This window comes from Eptatretus burgeri, chromosome 2 (assembly GCF_056783735.1).
Source record: "Eptatretus burgeri isolate ZD-2024b chromosome 2, Ebu_testis_v1, whole genome shotgun sequence".
Classification (NCBI taxonomy): domain Eukaryota; kingdom Metazoa; phylum Chordata; class Myxini; order Myxiniformes; family Myxinidae; genus Eptatretus; species Eptatretus burgeri.
In genome coordinates this window covers 72,787,224-72,807,613 of record NC_140962.1, presented here as the reverse complement: position 1 = coordinate 72,807,613, position 20,390 = coordinate 72,787,224, and the positions used below count along the sequence as shown (strand labels likewise).

The following is a 20,390-nucleotide window of genomic DNA, read 5'->3' as shown; positions in this document are numbered from 1 at the left end:
TAGTATGAAAAATCTCCGATTTCTTGACATTTTTCGATTTCACTCCAGATTTCGAGTTTAGTCCACCTAATCCGATCCTCCAAACTCAAATTATATTTCAATTATATACTTTAATTTATCCATGACAGCAGATCATGGAAAGTCACATCATATAATGCATGAAATTGCTCCAAGCTCTTAATTTGAAAACTATAGCACTTACATAAGCGGTTTCTACAGAAATTCATAGGTATGTAGATGAGGCATTCGATGATACGAGTGAGGAAAGTGGAAAAAAAAAACCAAAACATTTTGTGTGCTTCATCGTTGATAAATCATTGTGGCCCGTTTCAACTCGAGGCATTGTTGAGTCGGCCAAACAAAATGGTGACTTAAGACCCCAGTGAGGGAGAGTGAGGTGTCCAAGGATGCGCCTTGATAAAGAATATAAATAAATAAAGCCGTTACTCGTCTTCAAAAGGGGTGTTTTAATTAACCCAAACACCCAGTTTTCATTCATGCACCACCTTTGAGTTCCCTTAGTATGCATGCAAAGTTTCAGGCACACACACTGACTGACTGACTGACTGACTGACTGACGCACGCTGACATTTATTATTTTAGATTTACTGATATCATGACAGTCACAGTCATGGGCTGTTTCTTGGTTTCATTATCCATGGTTACATCCATGGTGTGCAGGAAACACAGTTGTAGTGTTTGTGTTTTTATATTGTTTTTCTTTCCGATAAACCTGTCTTTGTTATAGTTTTTTTTTGTTTTCATTTCTGAATCAATCCTCTTCAAGTTTTGAATTGGAAGTACCATATTTTTTGGTGTACAAGAATTGACTTATCTATGGTTTAAGACAGTGCTGATAATGATTCTGGAGCTTGTTTTAAATACTGTACCTCTATATGATGACAAACATGTTGAAAAAAGATTTGCAATCCTAATTTATCTGAAACTTGTTCCACAAAGTAATTAAAATAATATGCACAAAACAGCTCATCAACATTCATGACCCTGGAAGTAGCTGATGATGTGTTGTGAGTGTAGGGGAGGAATTAGCATCTCTACTGTTCTTACTGACAGTTTTGCCAACTACCACAGTTTATCGAGCTTTGTCTTGTACTTCAAATCGACTTGTATATCAACGAAGGAAATGAAAATGGAGAAACTAGCCAATTTGATTTGTACTCCACGTCGACTTGTACGCCAAAAAATACGGTCCTTGATCCAATGCACCCTGACCTGCTTTTTCATTTTTTTTAGATTTAGGTTCCCGTTCTGAGTTGAGCGTTAAAAAGTGAAACACTAAAAAATCACACACTTATGTGGCCTGGAACAAAGTTATCATGACATTGCGACTAAATGTTGGCAGTTGACATGCATCAGGGTGAATAAGTGGAAGTAGTCTCCCAAAACACTTTTATTGTGTTTTAATCACAATTTGATTTTGTGGGGAATTCCTTTAAAGGGTGACCACATTTATCTTCATCTTAATTTTCAAACACTTCATGTGTTCTGCATAAGGTTATTTTCCATCTCAGTTGCTCTTAAATAATATGCACCTTGACCACAAAGTGTTCAAGTTTTAGGAAGTGTTCACACCCCACTTGGCATCTGCTCATTGGCCTATCTGCTTAACCATGATTTAATACTATGAAGGAAGAATGTAGGATTGTTTGTGTACAATGCCACTATACATTTTCTGTCTGCAGGAGAGAGAGGCTGCACGTTCTGTGGAGGCCTTGGACATCGGATCACAGATTGTCCAAAACTGGAGGCCTTGCAGACCAAGCAAGTCAGCAACATCGGGCGCAAAGACTACTTGGCACATAGCGCCATGGACTTCTAAGAAAAGCAAGAGAAAACTATATGATGTTGAACTTTGGGACTAAAAAGTGTGCAGGAAGTACAGTTGCAAATGGAAACAAGAGATGAGGGTTTTATCTGTCTTGTTAATTTGTCTCATTAATTTCAATAACAATGAGAATTGCTTTGCAATTCCCCCCACTGAGGTGATTTTTTTTTTTAGTCCAAAAAGGGCATAACTGTGGAAAAATTGGCCAAACACTCTGAAAATCGAACTTGTTCTGAAACTTATCACAATAAAGCCATGCACCAAGTTTCAGTTGAATGTGTTAAAAGGTTTGGGAAAAAACTGATAAACCATAGTTGGGACGGATGGACGGACAGAAGGAGAGCAAACCTATAGTCCCCTCCGGTGAAACTGGCAGGGGACAAATAAAACATAAAAACGTTTGGCTGCAGGCTTTTTTGTTATTCTTTCTTTCCTTGGCCAAGTTAAAAAACATAAATCTGAATTATAAACTCGAACAGCACTCGGTGGAGCACATACCTCCACCAGGCTGAACAGTTTATATTTTGTATCCCAATGAGAGGCCAGATCTGCAACCGGACCTGACCAAAACATGGTCGACTTGTTCTTGTCAACTACCCAACTCATCCACCAAGTTTATTTTGTCAGAACCTACACATAACCTTTTGATACATCATGCTATAGTGTTATGAATCTGGAAGCCATTTGCACACAAACAGACAGCAGTCCCAAAGCTTAGTTATTTCGATAAGTATGTGTTTATAGTCAGGGTCCCGTCCTTCTGTCTAATGGGTTAATTTCATGTGTGCGCTGCGGGTCTATTTTTTAGTTAGATTTTTATTACAACAACAACAGCGGCACCGTCGCCTCGCTCCACCGTCGCCATTACGCACGTAGCCTTAGGTGAGGAGGTAGGCGGAGCTACAATCGCCTCAGCTCCGACTCCGCCCCAGAAAGGTGGGAGTTGCCCCGCCTACTGTGGGCCTGTCCAATGAGGGACAGCCGGCGAATCGCGTGACGCAACCGTCCAATCAGGAGGCGAGTGGCCAGAGGAGAGTAGAGCATTCATCATGGCCATTTGATCTGGGGGTGCGTTGCTGGAGTGATCCTCGCCATTGCTTTTGGTCTGTCGTCGCAGTCGTGCTCTTCGGTCTTGGCGGGGCTCCTTGTGGTCGTAGTGGTGGTAGTCGAGCAACCAGGATCGTGGGCTCGTGGATTTTGGGTCGTGGGTTCGAGTCCCACCGTGCTAGGTTGGAGTCAGTGTGACCGCTAGAGGTGGAAAGGTACCTTGCCAGGCTCTGGTCCCCCAGATGAACTATCCTCCTCGGCGGGAGGACCGAATAAAGACCCGACGGGGTCCATTTCTTTTGGGTGTGTGTGTGTGTGTGTGTGTGTGTGTGTGTGTGTGTGTGTGTGTGTGTGTGTGTGTGTGTGTGTGTGTGTGTGTGTGTGTGTCTGAGTGGGCCCTGTCCTTAAGTAGAAGTGCTTAAGTGTTTTCTTTTTATTGTACATTGCATTTTATTCGTGATTAAGTCTGCTCTGTGTCTCCCTCCCTTATAAATAAACCCTCTTGTTAAATGTTACAGTTTGTTGCCCGTGTTTTCTTCCATTGACCCAGCACGGTTCATGCTTGAGAATCAGTAAGCTGATTGGGCTGTAAGTTGTCGTTTGGACCGACGAACTTTGGTAATTCCTCTCGGTTACACCGTACCGAGGTCACTAGAGCGACCCGGTTCGACAGAGTCCATCGAGGGTGTGATTTCCCCGGTAATTTGATGATGTGGGTACTTAGGTATATTGAAATTTGGCTATTAACCCTACCCCACACTATCAGAGAATTGGCGATCACGGTCCTTAAGTGACCCGTGACCTTTGGAGTTGTCCGAGAGTCACGACCTAAATTCCGGGTGTTCGGTGGGAGACTGCTCTACTGCTCCACCTGGTGGCCGTTCCTCGCCACTGACCCCCCCGGCCCACAACAATATGTCCTTGCTAGCCTCATCTTTCAATGGTGAAGAATCACTTTAAAATTCTAGAATCCGGATCTTCACCAAAACCGTAGTTTCTTGAAAATTTTGACAAATCAATTTGTCCTTATCACACACCCAACCTGTCCACCAAATTTCATCCGAAGCCGTCCACAACGTTTTGAGATATCCTGCTCACAGACAAACAAACAGACAGGGGTGAAAACAGAACCTCCATTCACCTTCGGTGGCAGAGGTAATTATCATAAACAGATGAGACACTTCCAGGGTAGTGTGCTGCTTGGAGGGCATAGTATGAAGTTTATTCCACTTCTGATAATCCTTCTGCAGTCAAATTTGGATGAAACTGTGACTTCAAGCTTGCCCCATTATAAATGCTTCGATTGTAATCGGTTTACTCATGTCCTGTCATCTGTGTGCACTTTAATCCGTCTGAATTTTTTAACAGTGATCTAATGCTTGTGTAGGAGCTTTCACATGCATCATATGGAGGACAAGGACATTAGGTGACATTATTATGCTATTACATGAATCACAAGGCATTAAGACAATGGACAATACAACATGGTGTATGAGGTTTTAGTTTAATTTTTCAGCATCACGAGCCACAGGTACAGACAGGTGGAAACAGAACCAGTCAACCAAATTCAACTTCAAATGCTTATTGATAAAAGGTGGGTTCAATGGTGTGAGATATTAAGTTCTTGGTAAGGGAAGTTGTGTCTCCCTCTGTTTGCCTGATTCCACACTTAAAGTCCTTGAAGAAAGTTTATCATAATCTCATGTAATATGTACTTACCCTTGACATTTTAAACTCACATATCTTGTCTGTCTGTCTGTTCCCCACCATGCCAACCTGTCCCCCAATGGTGAGTGTGGTAGGCCTTATGACCTTTTGTTTCTATTTAACAAAGTGATCTTCATTGAGTACAAGTTTTTAAAAGAAACCTTGGCAATGGATAAACAAAACCAGCATTATCCAAGGAAAAAAGAAAACAAACAGCTTTTGTTTCTTTTTACCTCCTATCATTCCTTAACATATGTGTAGCCCAGTCTGTTGGCTGGTAGCTTTCCTTGAAAATGGTGTTTGGTGATTCTATTTAAAGATGGAATAATTTCCATCTATCCGTGTTTGGTGGGTGTGCTTGAGTGAAATAGTTCTTGCTTCTCTTTCACCCTCTCACATTTTCCCCCCACTGAATTTCTCTTTCTCTTCTTGCTCGCCCGTTGTTGTGAAATTGTTCATGGCTCACAAAGCTGGGAAATAAAGCAGATAAAAGAACTATTCAGCCAGACTGGCCATTCAGAGAGCTCGAGCAGAAGGTGTTCCTTCCCCCATCCACATCAATTGGCTCTGGCTGCAACATGTGATCTGACTAGGTCTAGAGATGACAGGCGAAACGTGTAAATGATCTTGACCGATGGTGAAAAGCTACCCCTGCAGATACTTGGACAAGTGCAGAAGTTCACATTCAGCACACACATTGGATTCCTTTCCTACATAGTCTGTTTGCAGTCAGATATGGAGTGAGAACAGTCTGCCGATTTCTTATTTTACCAAAAGTTTGTCCGGGGGAGCTAGCTTGTGTTTGAGATGCACAACTGAGATATATTTTAACGAACAAATTCGACCTGTGACGTGTATAAGATTTTGGGTTTTATTTTTGTTGCTTGTTCATCGAAAGTGCCTTCAGAAAGTATTCACACCTCTCGACTTTTTCACGTTTAGTTGTTACAAACTGAATTTAAAATGGATTGAATTTAAAGTTTTTGTCACCGATCTCCACAAAATACCCCATCATGACAAAGTGGAAACTTGTTTTTAGAATTTTTTTTTTAAATGATTAAAAAATGAAAAGCTGAAATGTCTTGAGTTAATAGGTATTCAACTCCTTTGCTCTGTCACTCCAAATTGAGCTCAGGTGCATACAATTTCCATTGATCATCCTTGAGATATCCCTAGAACTTGAGTGGAGTCTATTTGTGGCCAATTCAATTGATTGGACATGATTTGGAAAAAAAACACACCTTTCTATATAACGTCCCACAGTTGGCAGTGCGTGTCAGAGCAGAAACTCTACCATGAAGTACAAGGAACTGTTTCTTAGAACTCCGAGATAGAATTGTGAGGAGGCACAGATCTGGGTAAGGGTATAAAACAATTTCTGGCTTGTTGATAGTTCCCAAAAGCCCAGAGTTACATCATTAAGAAATGCAGAGAATATGAAACTACCCAGACTCTTCCTCGAGCTGGCCATCTGACAAAACTGAGCAACTGGACAAGAACGATCTTGGTCAGGGAGGTGACCAAGAACTCAATGACCACTGACAGAACTACAGAGTTCCTTGGATGAGATGAGAGAACCTGCCAGAAGGACAACATTCTGCATGACTCCACAAATCTAGGCTTTACGGGAGAGTGGCCAGACGGAAGCCACGCCTGAGTAAAAGGCACATGACAAGATGTCTGGAGTTTGCAAAAAAGCAGGTGAAAGACTGAAGGCATGAGGCAAAAGATTCTGTTGGTTGAAGAGACGAAAATTGAACTCTTTGGCCTGAATGCAGTGCTATGTCTGGCGGAAACCGAGCACAACTCATCACCCATATAACACCATCCCTACGATGAAGCAGGTCAGTGGGAGCATCATGCTATGGGGATGTTTTTCAGCAGCAGGGATTGGGAGACTTGTAAGGATAGAGGGAACAATGAATGGAGCCAAATACAAGGAAGTGTTCGACATCTGTTTTTTTTCAACTAAAATGGCTGCCAGTCAATCATCTTGCATCTGATCTTGAAAAAAAATTGACATGCAGATATAAGCCATCATTCATTATTATCTGTGTGCCAAGTTTGAACAAGATCGGTAAATGGATGTCTGAGAAATGGTTGAGGACATGTTCGATACTGGTTTTTTTTTTAACAAATAAAATGGCCACCAGTCGGCCATCTTTGATCAGATCACAAAATAAAGTGAGGTGCACGTGTATTCCACACGATGTGCTGTGCTTGTGACAAGTTTGAACAAATTTGGACTATGCATGTCTGAGATATGGTTGGGAACATATTTAATTAACAAAATGGCCACAAGTCGACCATCTTGTATCTGATCTCGGGGAAAAAAAATATGACGTGCATATGTAATCCATCGTTCCTTATCTGTGTGCGAAGTTTGATCAACATCGGTAAATGCATGTCTGAGAAATGGTTGTGGACGCATGCACACGGAAATCGAGACCAAATCCATAAGTCCCTGTTTCGGCCTCAGTCCAACAGGGCTAATCATGATTTTAAAGATTGTTTTTTAAAAATCTGAACGTTTAGCACGATTGGCGCAGTCTTACACACCACCCTTCTACAATTGCACTCTGGTATTTATCGGTACATCAGCAAATCTTACTGTAATAAGACGACATTGAGCCCCAGTTTTGGAGATGGAGGCTTTATTGACCACCATGAACCGCAGCGTCAATCAGCATCATTCATAGCCATATCCATATCGGTGGTCTCTTCTTCATCCCGATACTGTACCCTTTCACATGGCACGCCCTCTCGTGCAATATATTGATTATATAGCATGGTTCTTGGAAGTACGGTGAAGGCGATTTGTGTTCTACAGTGTTCAAGTGTATAATTCAATTTAAATGAAGGCTTAAAAAGGTTTAAAGGCGTATAAATAAATAAATCAATTCTAGGTTTTACCGCTGTTTCACACACTGTCTGTGACATCATCTTATCTGAACCTGAACCTGGGCTGACAGTTCATCCTTCGGGTTGTAGAAAGGTTGAATCTGTTTCGCTTCTGGAGACAAACCCTGAGTGACAGACTCGAACACTCGAGACAACTCCATGTCACGTTGCGTTTCCCGTTTGATCTCATCACTTGTGACTGGAAGTAATTCAATCTGTGACATGTGAAAAACATCAACTGCATCAATATCCTTCCCTGCAGATGGCTGGATGATCTCAAGTGGAAGCCGTGGCAGGGCATCTGCATTACCATGATCAGTCGTACTCTTGTCTTCAATGTTATAGTGATGTCCAGCTAAAAACAATGCATGTCGTTGCAGACATGCGGATGTCATCACTGGCATGCATTTGTGAGGGTAGAGAATGAATAGCAGGTGTTTGTGGTCCGTGACTTAAGTAACCATCCTGCCAAAAACATAATGGTGAAATTTTTTTACTCCTCAGACAAGAGCCAATGCCTCCTTATCTATCTGCGAGTAATTTTTCTCTGATGAGGTTAATGACCTGGATACAAAGGCTATTGGTTGTTGCACACCATCTTCCATGACATGAGAGGGTACACTCACAAGACCATATGGTGACGCATCACTGGCAAGTCGTAGAGGAATGTGCCAGGCCGGAATCTCATGTTTTGTATCTTTGATTATTATTGCAGTAAAATAACTTTGAATTGGAATGGTGACTGCCCTGATCCATCTACCTCATCACCCTGCACCATCACACAAGAATACCGTTATTGTGCAACAACACCACCACCACCAGCATCAGAAACGCGAGTCTCTTTTCAACCTGTGTCATGTCGCAGGTAAAAACATACAATAAATCCTCAGGTTAACTGCAGTGCATTTCACGTAATAAATAGAAGGACATGAACATTTTGTGGTGCAGCTCCTGACAAACATATCCTGCATTGCTTTAATATTTTCCACTTTTAACCCAAAATTAGTCAAAGATGTACATTTAGTAAATACGTTGTACTTGTCAAGATTAATCTCAAGCAGAACGTTTTATTCCTACAACTCCCGTCGGCCATCCTATTCCAAGGACACCTGACATGACGTTCACGTTGCAGTTGAGCCTCTAAAAGCTTCCTGAACAAGTCTGTTAAACATGTTGATTAACATGATGGCCCCATCTCACGTGCACCATTGATTTCAGTTTGGACCACAGATGAGTGACATCATAACCGACAAACCTAATATTTAGAGGGTCGGGGAGGGGGGGGATATCTGAGGGTTAAAACTAGCATGCTCAGATGTACCTTGGATAACCTCGAGAAGATACACGAAATGCTTGTTAAATGAGGTCACAGTGTGAGCAAGTATATATATATATATATATATATATATATATATATATATATATATATATATATATATATATATATATATATATATATATATATATATATATATATCATACACCTCGAGTATTCTTAGCTCCAAAACATTATAAATTTAGCCCACCAAGCACAGCTGTTGTTGACAGAGTGTTGGCCTGTAATTGAGGAACTTTTATTCAATTTTCTGGCGTCTCGTTTAGCATAAATTCTGATCTAATCCGTGTAAATGTGGAGTGTTTGCCTGAAATTGCTGTATATGCTACTCAATGGCTTAGAGATATGCACACTTTCCTCGAAGCTGTCTAGCCTGGGTTCGAATCCTGACCTGGCTATGAACTGTCATCTTGGGTGGTGTTTCACAGGCAGGGTGATTCATCAATGTGCGTGGCATCCCTTGGATGGATGTTAAACTGGTGTCTTGTTGTGAAGAGTAGGCAACCGATCACTGGCACCATGGGCAAGTTTCAAAGTGGTGCCTTGACAAGGATTGTAGCTTTGTAACAGCTTTGGCAGCACTGACACTCTGCTTAAACTAAAATTTGGGCAGAAGGGCAGAACAAGCCAGAAAGACTATTTTGTCAAGTCTATTTTTGTGTCAAATTTTACATCTGAATTGAATGAATACCAGGTAAAGGTCTATCTTTTTCAAATCTCTCCGATTACCAAAATGATTACTTTCGCTTGCTAGCCATTATTTCAGGTGATGCAGAGGTCACAATTAGATGATGTCGACATAATGATCAAACATCTAACACCCGGATGGCTATGCTTGTTGCATGTTTGTTCTCAGCTTGTTCAGCTGCATGGCTGTTCAGGTGTGGCTGTCCTCTGTCCACAAAGCAATTGGCAGTTCTGAAGGCTCGACTTTTATCTACGGAATAATTATGCTCAATTTACACCCCCTTTCCATTCTGGTTACAGACCACAACTGGCAGTGTTTTCAGATACCATGCGAATCGGAGGATGTATTGAGAAAGAGGCATACTGATCAGATTTCTGCTGATGGGGCGTATAAACCACATCAAACACAAGTATTCTTCACCAAACTGTACTTCAATATTCCAGTGTCAATATATACTACATTTGTCTGATTTATTTTAGAGTTGGTGATTTAATACTACTATATACAGTGCCTATAGAAAGTCGACACCCCCTTTCAAAATTTTCATCTTTTGTTGCCTTATCGCCTAGAATTAAATTACATTCCATCAACCTTTTTCCACCTTTATTTACACATCGTAACCCAAAACGTCCAAGTGAAAAACAAAGTAAACGAATTTCAGAAAATTAAATAAAAATACAAAACTAGAATATATTGGTTGAATAAGTGTCCACCGCCCCCCCCCCCCGAAGAATATCATTTTAAAATTAGATCAGGCATAACCAATCACCTTCAAAATCACACACCTTGTTACTCGACCTCCACCTGTGTTAAATTGTCGTGATTGTGATTATTTCAGAATAAAACAAGAAGGGAACTTGGTAGAGCTGTGCAATGCCTGATCCACAAGAACGTATCGGGCCCAATATATTTTTGAAATATCATGATATATATCGTTTTTGGCCTGATCTCTCAATGGTGAAGAATGACTTTAAGAATTAAATAATTCTCGTATCCAGATCCTTATTCGAATCTTCACCAAAATCGAATCAATTCATCCTTGCCACACAAGCGTGCCCAAGTTTCATCCGAATCCATCCACAACTTCTTGAGATATCGTGCTATCTATCGTTGTTGGCCCGATCTCTCAATGGTGTAGAATCACTTTAAAAATTCTAGGAGTCGGATCCGGATCTTTACCAAAAGATAATCAGTTTGTCCTTGTCATACACCCAACCTGTCCACAACTTTTTGAGATATCCTGCACACAAACAAATATAGACAAACAGACAGAAAGAGATGAAAACATAACCTCTGCCACCCTGTGGCATGACTTGAAGATTTCTGCCTATCATCACTCCCCACGAAACTTGACTGAGCTTGAACAGTTTTGTCCAGAAGAATGGGCAAATATTGCCCAATCAAGGTGTGCAAAGTTGGTAGAAACCTATCCCAACAGATTCATAGCTGTAATTGCTTTCAAAGGTGCTTCTACCAAGTATGAACTCAGTGGGGTGGACCAAGATATTCTAGTTTTGTGTTTGTAATTAATTTTCTGAAATATATAGAATTTGTTTTTCACTTGCAAGTTGTGGGTTATGATGTGTAAATAAAAGTGGAAAAAAGTCTGATTTAATGCAACTTGATTCCAGGCTATAAAGTAACAAAAATGTGAAAATTTTGAAAGGGGGTGTAAACTTTCTATAGGTACTGCACAGCCAGTGTCTGATTAAATATTGTCTCCATATGCATATATTGTCCATAGCTTTCCCAAAGTGTCTCAGCTAATATTGAGTGTGCACTCCCAATTGACCACTACTTCAGCTTGCTGACAGTCATGGGAGCCCATCTGGTAGACATTTCCCTTCATGAACTTCCATTAGAAGTCACACAGATTAAGATGTGGGCTTGTTGTTGACCAGGGGAAGCCTTCGTAAAATTGTGTAGGGAAACGGCAGAAGATGACCCTTTGCTGCTTCCCGTTATTCCTTTACAAATGATGTACAAACCGCCAAAAGACCAATTATTGCTCTGGTTTCTTCCCTTGAACTGCTTTGCTTTGGAACACTATCCCTGCTTTTTTGCTTCGCTTCTTCCTGCTATTTAAGTCTTTTAAAAATAAATTGAAAACCTGCTTTTACAGAAAAGAAAACACCCAGAGTGATCATTTGTCATCTTAGCAGAGTACCCACCATCTGAGTAGAAACCACATCAAACACAAATATTCTTCACCAAACTCGACTTCAAGATTCCAGTGTTAGTCTGTACTACATTTGTCCATGTAAACTGTTTATTTCTTAGCAGGTAAAACGATCAAAAATGTTCAGAACTTCTTCGGTACTGTAGAGTGATAATGATATAGATAATGGTTCATAATGATAGTGATAATGGTACATAATGATCGTGACAATAGTACATACTGTAATGACAATGATATCCTCTGGCTGTCTCGTGGCTAGAGATTGCACATTACTTACTGAAAAAAGTATCGTCTGTGGATTGTAGGAAGACTCCACAGATGTTTGTGTGGTGTGCATCAAAAAGGATCTAAAGGGTCTAAGGGTTGATAAGGGTGTAAAAGTCAAAAGGGTTTATCGAGATCAATAAGAATCTTAAGGGGTCCAAAGGTCTAAGGAATCTAAAGGGATTTATAGACGGCAAATGATCTTTGGAGAAAATTGGACAGCAAGTCCAAGTGAATACCATAAATATTCTCTTTCACCTCGTATAACCATTTTCTGATAGTTGCATAATTTAGTTTCAAATTATATTATTTTGTGGACACATATGTCATGTATCTTTACAATTGAATTCGAGCTTGTTACCCCCAAAAATTCAAGTACTCAATTTAATTTATGGAAAATGCAATCCCCAGGGTTTTGACTTTATACATACATACATGTAGGCCTATAATACGTAAATACATAAAAACATAATACATAAATGCATACATACATAATACATAAAACATAAATATACACATAATACATACATCATACATGCATCATACAAACATAATACATACATCAAATATACATAATACATGCATACATGCATAATACACACATAATACATGCATCATACATACATAATACATACATAATACATGCATCATACATCATACATAAATACATACATAATACACACATAATACACACATCATACATACATAATACATAATACACACATAATGCATGCATCATACATACATAATACATACATAATACATGCATCATAAATACATACATAATACACACATAATACATACATCATACATACATAATATATACAAACATACATGATATATCATATATCATACATCATACATTAATCCAGACATAATACATACATACATAATCCGTACATCATAGATGAATATACACATAATACATACTGTTGCGGAGCCGGGCGTCGGCTGCGAGCACGACCACCAGGTGGAGCAGTAGGGTCGACTCTACCGAACACCCGGAATCTAGATCGTACCTTTCGGAAAACTCCGAGGGTACGGGTCCCTTACAGGACCATGAATCGTCAATAATTCCATCATGTGGGACAGGGTTATTTGCCAAACTTTTAAATACCTAGAGACCCACGTGGCGAGCTACCGAGTATTCACACCCTCGACGGGACTCGAACGGCTCGTTTCCGTGCTCGACCCGTGCATAACCTGAGCGGATGGTTACCGAGGTCCCGTCGGTCCAAACGTACATTTACAGCAGCAACGGCCTTTTAAATCACCCAACACGCACCATGTTAAACCAATGAAAGAAACAAAAACGAGAAGTTTTTAGAAACACAAAAAAATTTTAAGGTCAAAAGGTCAACACAGGCCGAATTTCTAAAACTGATATATAGGGCCAAAAACTAAATATATCACTATATCTCAAAAGTTGTGGATGAGTTTTGACAAAACAAGGTGGATGAGTTGAGTAGGTGACAAGAACAAGCAGATTGGATTTTGGTTCGGATCCAGCCCATTAGTGGGATACAAAACGTGAACTGTTCCATCTGGCGGAGGTATGCGCTCTGCCGAGTGCCATTCTACTTTGTGCTGTTTTGTGAAGTTACTCTATGAGTGATTTTTTTTCATTTATTTTTGTTTGCCTCCACAGAGCTGTGAGTTGCCTATACACTGCCCAAATAAAGGTATGCGTCAAAAGAATGTGTTGCATGCTTGGAACAAGATCGCCCATTGGGCGGGTACTCTGCTCATATATCCATAATTAATAATAATAAATGGCAGTGTGCATCAGTCAGCTGATGTGTGTATCATCTCCATAACTCCAAAACCATGAAACCTTGCAGCCTGAAACTTTGCAGGCATACTCAGAGAACTCCAAGGAAGTGCATGAGTGAAAATTTGGTGTTTGAGTAAATGAAAACACCCCTTTTGAAGATAATTAACGGCTTTATTTAATTATTTCCTTTATCAGGCACATCCTCAGCCACCTCGCTTTCCCCTGAGGCACATCCTTGATTACCTCACTGGGGTCTTAATTTGCCATTTTTATTTTTGGCTGCTCAACCATGCCTTGACTTGGAACAGGCCGCAACGATTTCTTCACAATATTTTTTTTTCACTTTGCTCAATCCTATTGTTGCGGGCCGGCGGGGTCGGGTGAGAAGACCATGAGGTGGGGAAAGCTACGTCGATTCCCACCAGACTCCCCGGATAATTCCTGACGCGGCGGGTCACTTAACCGATCGTGGATGCCAATAACTCAACCGCGCGACCTAGGGTCCTCCCGCCTATTGGTGAATCGGGTTACCTAATTGACCACGTGGTTTAACCACCAGGGAACCACGCCCTCGGTACGCCTTGTCTGAACCCGATCACTCTACCAGATCAGATCTCCTTTCCGGATCGGATGCAGCCGAGCGGCACTGCCAAGGGCGTGCCGGCTAGAAGGAACGGACTGTTGGGAATAAAGACCCGACTAAACCTGGATTTGAACCATGCTGGACCAATGAGGGAAAAGACAAAGGTGAGCTGGGAACATTTCTACAACAATTATTTATTAACAAGGAGCAAGGAAAAGCATGTGGCACAACAAAAGGTTTATTGGGGATGTAATGCAGGGAAAGATGAGAGAGGTGTGGGGTGTGGCAATTATACAAGCAACTTACAAAAGCAGAGACAGTGCAGACTTAACACGAGATTAATAAAAGCAACAATCACAACAATAAAATATCTTGTTCAGGCTTACTTAACGGACAGATGGCAACACTCTCAGACACACACACTCAGACAAAGTAAACCCAATTGTGAAAGGGACTTTTGCAGCCAGCGAAGGAGGGAGTTGGGGTTACAGTTTCTTGGTACCTGAGCATTTCAGGGGAGGTAATTCCCCGACTTCCGGTCCGCACGTTGTGTGGTTGTGTGGTTGTGTGGTTGTGTAGTTGTGTAGTTCGGTCCACAGCCGCACGAGTGGTAATCATGTCTGTAGCAGGAGCCCGAGTGGAGAAGAGCAGAGTCCAAGGCCGAGAATGGAGCAGTAGACAGGACCAGGTAAGAGGCTTGGTCGAGGTCATGTCGGTGGAGACCAGTACAGTAGGTGGGCCGTCGAGGCGAGACGTAGGCAGAGCCAAGCCACAGGAACACTTTCACAACAACTCCTTCAATTCTCCACTTTCCAACAGACTTCTCACGCCTTCGACCTTCTTTCAACCAACTCCCACCGACTTCTTCCTTTCAATCAACAACAACTGACTTCTTCCTTTCAATCTACCAACAACCACTGACTTCTTCCTTTCAATCAACAACAACTGACTTCTTCCTTTCAATCTACCAACAACCACCGACTTCTTCATTTCAATCTACAACAACCACCGACTTCTGAGGATTGCTCCATACTTTATAGATCCTGGAGCTCGGGGAGGAGCCATGGCGAATCCGACGTCATTGTCCGATCCGAGCATCCCGATTGGACCGGCCCTTCATGTGGTCCGCCTTTCTGGGCGGTGTTTCAGCCAGACGCTAGTTTGGCCCACCCATGCCGCGCGTGTCTGGGTTTGGGAAGGTGGATGGTGGCGCGGCTTCCATAGCGAACGTCGGGATTTTGCCTCAGAAAGCGAGACTCCGGATACAGTGGGCAGACAGTGGTACGCTGTGGCCAGCGAAGCAAGGGTAGCAAGCGAGATGAATTTACCTCAGAACAAGGAGGGAATAAAGTAAAAGGGGAAAAATGATTGATTAATCCTAACTATAGCCCATCGCAACGCACTCCCTTGTCTTCCCACTAAACACAAGGAAAGGATCTAACTAGACGTATATTAATGGAATAACTGACTCAGGACAACTGTATGTTGTATGCATACGGTTCCGAGAACCGTAACAATATTATCGAATGCCTGATCATCATCAAACCTACAAATCGCTGGATACATTGCAATGCTTATAAACACCCAAAGATTCCAGTGTTCATGATTTCATTTCCTTTCCGCACATGCCATAACCTCGAGAATCTCTTAAACTAAGTTGAATTACAAAATTTAAGCTCCAGAATTGAACTGAGCAGCACTTCTGACTGCTTAAAGTAAGTGTAAATTTGTCTAATTCGGACATAGTTTGATATTTTGAGCGTCTCCAGGAAGTGTGTGCTTCATATGATGGCTCGGCGATCATTAATCGCTTGCCAAGCCAGTCGTTCGTGATCAACCATTTCATTAGAGTGCTTAAGCCACTTGGTGCGTGAAATGCAATATTCACACCGTCACTGAATACTATATGTTGATTGACTTGAACAATGTTCAGGGGGCACTTACCTGTGTTGGCTCCACGTTCTTCTGGGGTATATAAGGCAATGGCTGGCTTGATGAAAATGTGCAATTTTACTTTACACCATGTTTCCCGGTTTCGTAGATCTTCTTTCATTATATGACCTGTCATTTTGGTAAAGATAAATACATGTATAAAGAAATTAAACATTTCGTTAACATCACGACAGGATAGCTGAGAAGTATGTATGCTCGCTCTAAGCTGTCCAGCCTGGATTTGAATCCTGACCCAGCTATAAATTGTTATCCTGCTTTCACAGGCAGGGTGTTCATCACTGTGTGTGCCATTAAACTGGACGTCACATCTGCTGGAGTCACCCCCTCCCCCTTTTCCTCCCCTCCTCACTCTCTCCTCTCATCTCTCACTCTTCCTCTCTCTGTCTCAACCACCCCCCCCACCAACCCTGAACTCACTCTCCCTCCCACCCCTATCCCTCCCTCCCACCACTATCTTCCTCTCTCTGCCCTCTCCTTCTCTCTCACCTCCACCCCCTCTTTCACCCCTCCCTCTCTCACCACCTCCCTCTGTCACCCTCTCTCTGACTCCCTTCTCCCTCTCTCAACCCTCTCTTTCTCTCTCTCTCTGTCTACACCGTTCACTCCCTCTTACTCTCCCTCTCTCTCTCTCCCATCCTTTTTCTCCCACCATTTCCCTCTCTCCCACCCCTGTCTATCTCAATCCCACCCCAATCCCTCTCCCTCCCACCCCGTTCGATATCTCTCGGTCTCTCCCTCTCTCATCTCCCCCCCCCCCACCCCCGTTAAGGATTGATGGTTCAGTTTTGAATTTGCCAGGTAGATAGCATGGGTTTTTCAATGCTCCCACCCGGTTTTATGTATAACCCGGTGGTTAAAAGGAAAATGTTGCTGTTTGGGCGAATGTTGCATGCAAATGAAGCAATGACTTATGCAAATAAAATTAAATACACTGTTCCTCAGTCTGTGATCTTTTGATTAAATTTTGGAGGTGGCAGAGAGCTTCCCTGGCGTTGCCTATCCCAACCGATCATTTTTCACTCGCCAATCGGACCAGCCACATGGGACCCTTACTTCGTACATTGGGATCAACTATAATTGGGAGGAGGCAATCTTGGGCGGGTCCTTAAATGGCTGATACTGCACAGGAAAGTTTTGTGTTCAGTAATATCTTGGAAGTCTTCCTTTCCAAGCTATCCTATGAAGGAGAGTGTGACACCTGCACTTTGGGGGAATGTGAAGAAAGTGGCAAGAGAACTTTGTGTACTAAAAGGATGCTTGAGCACATTTGTTTGTATGTTGTTTCTTGAGCATGATGAGGTTACACCTTTCGCTGTAAGAGAGTTCAGGAAGTCCTTCAGAATGCTGTGGTGTCTGCTGTCGTAAAACGTTGGTGACATCGTTGAAAATTATGTTTGGTGAGAGAGTGAAGCTTGGGCTAAGTCATAATCGTAAAACAAAATGAACCTGATGTCTTGCGACCTAGAAGGTGCATGGGAAGTACAGGCTGCTTTTGGATCCAGAATGGCTTTTTCTATAACTTATAATTACAACCAATGTGCCCCCTGCTCTGCTGAAAAACTCACCTGCCATAGAGCATTAAGCAGTGAAGTTGAGTGTATAGGTGGTATTGCTACTCAATAGTTAGATACCTTAAGGATGTTGGGCTTTCTTGTGAAAAAGGAATGTCGTGGATGTGGTCAAAGAAGAAGGTTATCAGTCCTAATATTTGAGTAAGCACACGTTTAAATATATTTGTAATTAATTGTATTATGGTTGATATTGTTATTACCCCACACACGCGATGTGAAAAGCGGGGTTAAGCAATTGGTTCATGCCCTGTCCAGCTGTCCGTCCGTTTTATCAGTATATGATCGAGGAACAACTTATTTAAATTGAATGTTATATTTTGAACACAAATGAGAATATAAATTGGAAGATAAGTTTTTGGTTTTACCATGTATTGGCTTTGAATTTGTCCCGATCACGAATGCGCAGAGAGGAGTGACATAATTGTAGTAAAGATGAAGGCATTAGCACGTAGCTACGTATGGTGGCCCTCAATTGATAAGGATATCAAACATATTGCTAAGTACTGTGATGGGTGTCAGCTACATCAGAACATGCCACAGGTGTCACCTTTGCATCCGTGGGAGTGGCCCTCGACCCCATGGCAGAGGATACACGTGGATTATGCTGGGCCGTTTCTTGACACGGTGTTTCTGGTGGTTGTTCATGCACATTCCAAATACCTAGAAATGCATGTCATGAAGACAACTTCGTCACAACAGACCATCATCAAACTGCGTGAGATATTTGCTAGGAATGACGTACCTGAACAGCTAGTACATGATAATGGTCCTCAGTTCACATCAGATGAATTTAACCTCTTCATGAAACGAAATAGAATTAAGCACATTTGGTCTGCTCCTTACCATCCAGCCACAAACGGGCTGGCTGAAAGTTTTGCCCAAACTTTCAAAGAGGCGTTTCAATCTGCAAGAGAAGAGGAGGTCACCACTGAAGCAAAGTTCACCCATTTCCTGAGATCCTACTGGAACGTTCCTCATGCAACAACCGCAGAGAGTCCTGCAAAGATGTTTCTTGGCAGAGCACTGTGTACTAGATTGGATGTGGTTAAACCTGATATCAGTAATCAGAAAAAGGGTCAATGATAGACTTTTTCAATAGGCCCTTGGTGGAGGTGAAGGCAACATTCATGAATTTCTGGTAGAACAGCCTGTTCTTGTGCGTGACTACAGTCAGGACCACAAGTGGGTAACTGGTGCTGTCAGGTCGAGACGGGGTTCCTTAGATTATGATGCAGTTGGACCCTTCATTTGGAAACGGCATGTGGACCAAATGCGGGATACCGGGCTGAGCTGTGAAGCTCAACCTTTCCAATCAGCAGACCCTCCTATAAGAATGGAGTTAGAGGGGTCCGGGTTAACCGAGAGGATACCTGCACCAGTGGAAGTGGTTCCCGCTGAGACCGATGCTGTACCGACATCAACAGATGCTGCATCTAAACCAACTGAGATAGCTCTGGGGATGAGGCGGTATCCGCAGACACCAATAAGGCCCCAGAGAGATTGGATCTGTGAAGCGATTCAGTTATGGGTCAGAATAATCCCCTCATAATATCGAGCCAAGGTATGTTTCACCCCTGTGCTCAGTCAACGAGATGGTACATTTCGGTTACCTGCTGAAGGTGATGGATTGAAGTGTTTTATTGTTATGATGCTCTTGTAATGTCTTCGATGATGCAATTTTCTAGGGTTCATCAAATGAGTAAAATGTTCATTTATTGTTGCGTTGGTTGACTTGTTGGTGTGGGATTCGATCTGGAATGGAGGAACATGCATCGCACCAAGAAAGGAAAAGACAACCGAGACAGACTGGAAATAACGACAAACAATTGTTTATTACAAACACACAAAAACAAGCATTTATAACGAAGAAAGCAAAAAGGCACGTGGGAGCAGATTTAACCAAAACACACATTTTCTCCTTCGATCTCACTGAAACAAAAGACTCGGCTATGATTCACTCAGGGGAGAAGAATAAAATAAGAATGTCTTGAAATATAAGTAATGAATGGAGAAAAAAAAAAGGAAAGCAGTCTTCCCTTCTCTCCCTCACCCTCACCTCACACACGGGAGAATGCGAATGGGGACACAGCCACGTCCCCGAGACCCAGTGGGTGAGTCCTCTCTGTCATCCCGGAAATGCGAACCGCCCTCCTCTGCCTCAGGCTCCCGTCGATGAGGTGCCGCCGTTCACCCTCCTCGTCCTCCTAATATAAGCCTGCTCGTGGAAGGAGTGTTCTTTTCAGCCTCCTACAGGAATGGATTCTTCTTCTTCTTCTTCTTCTTCTTCTTCTTCTTCTTCTTCTTCTTCTTCTTCTTCTTCTTCTTCTTCTTCTTCTTCTTCTTCTTCTTCTTCTTCTTCTCCTCCTCCTCCTCCTCCTCCTTCTCCTCCTTCTCCTCCTTCTCCTCCTTCTCCTCCTCCTCCTCGGCTCTTTTATATACAGGATCCAAAGACAGGATCCAAACACAGGCACACACACACAGGCACACACACACAGGCACACACACACAGGCACACACACACAGGCACACACACACACACAC

The 20,390-nt window shown here is 42.2% G+C and overlaps 1 protein-coding gene and 1 long non-coding RNA gene across 5 annotated transcripts in view; one reads left to right on the top strand and one right to left on the bottom strand.

Moving 5' to 3' along the window:
* Window positions 1–2,247, top strand: part of DDX41 (DEAD-box helicase 41) — a 51,438-nt gene extending 49,191 nt beyond the window's left edge. For all 4 annotated transcript variants that reach the window (XM_085869815.1, XM_085869814.1, XM_085869816.1 and 1 more), the window contains one exon: window positions 1,704–2,247. In XM_085869815.1, the coding sequence (XP_085725941.1) occupies window positions 1,704–1,840 (137 nt within the window). In that variant the 3' untranslated portion in view covers window positions 1,841–2,247. The remainder of the gene's footprint in view (window positions 1–1,703) is intronic.
* LOC147032316 (uncharacterized) overlaps window positions 1–20,118 on the bottom strand; it is a 38,858-nt gene extending 18,740 nt beyond the window's left edge. The window contains exons 1-2 of the long non-coding RNA XR_015055111.1: window positions 19,906–20,118; window positions 18,397–18,509 (exon numbers count right to left, since the gene is read on the bottom strand). This is a non-coding gene — a long non-coding RNA (uncharacterized LOC147032316). The remainder of the gene's footprint in view (window positions 1–18,396; window positions 18,510–19,905) is intronic.
* Window positions 20,119–20,390: the final 272 nt, after the last annotated feature.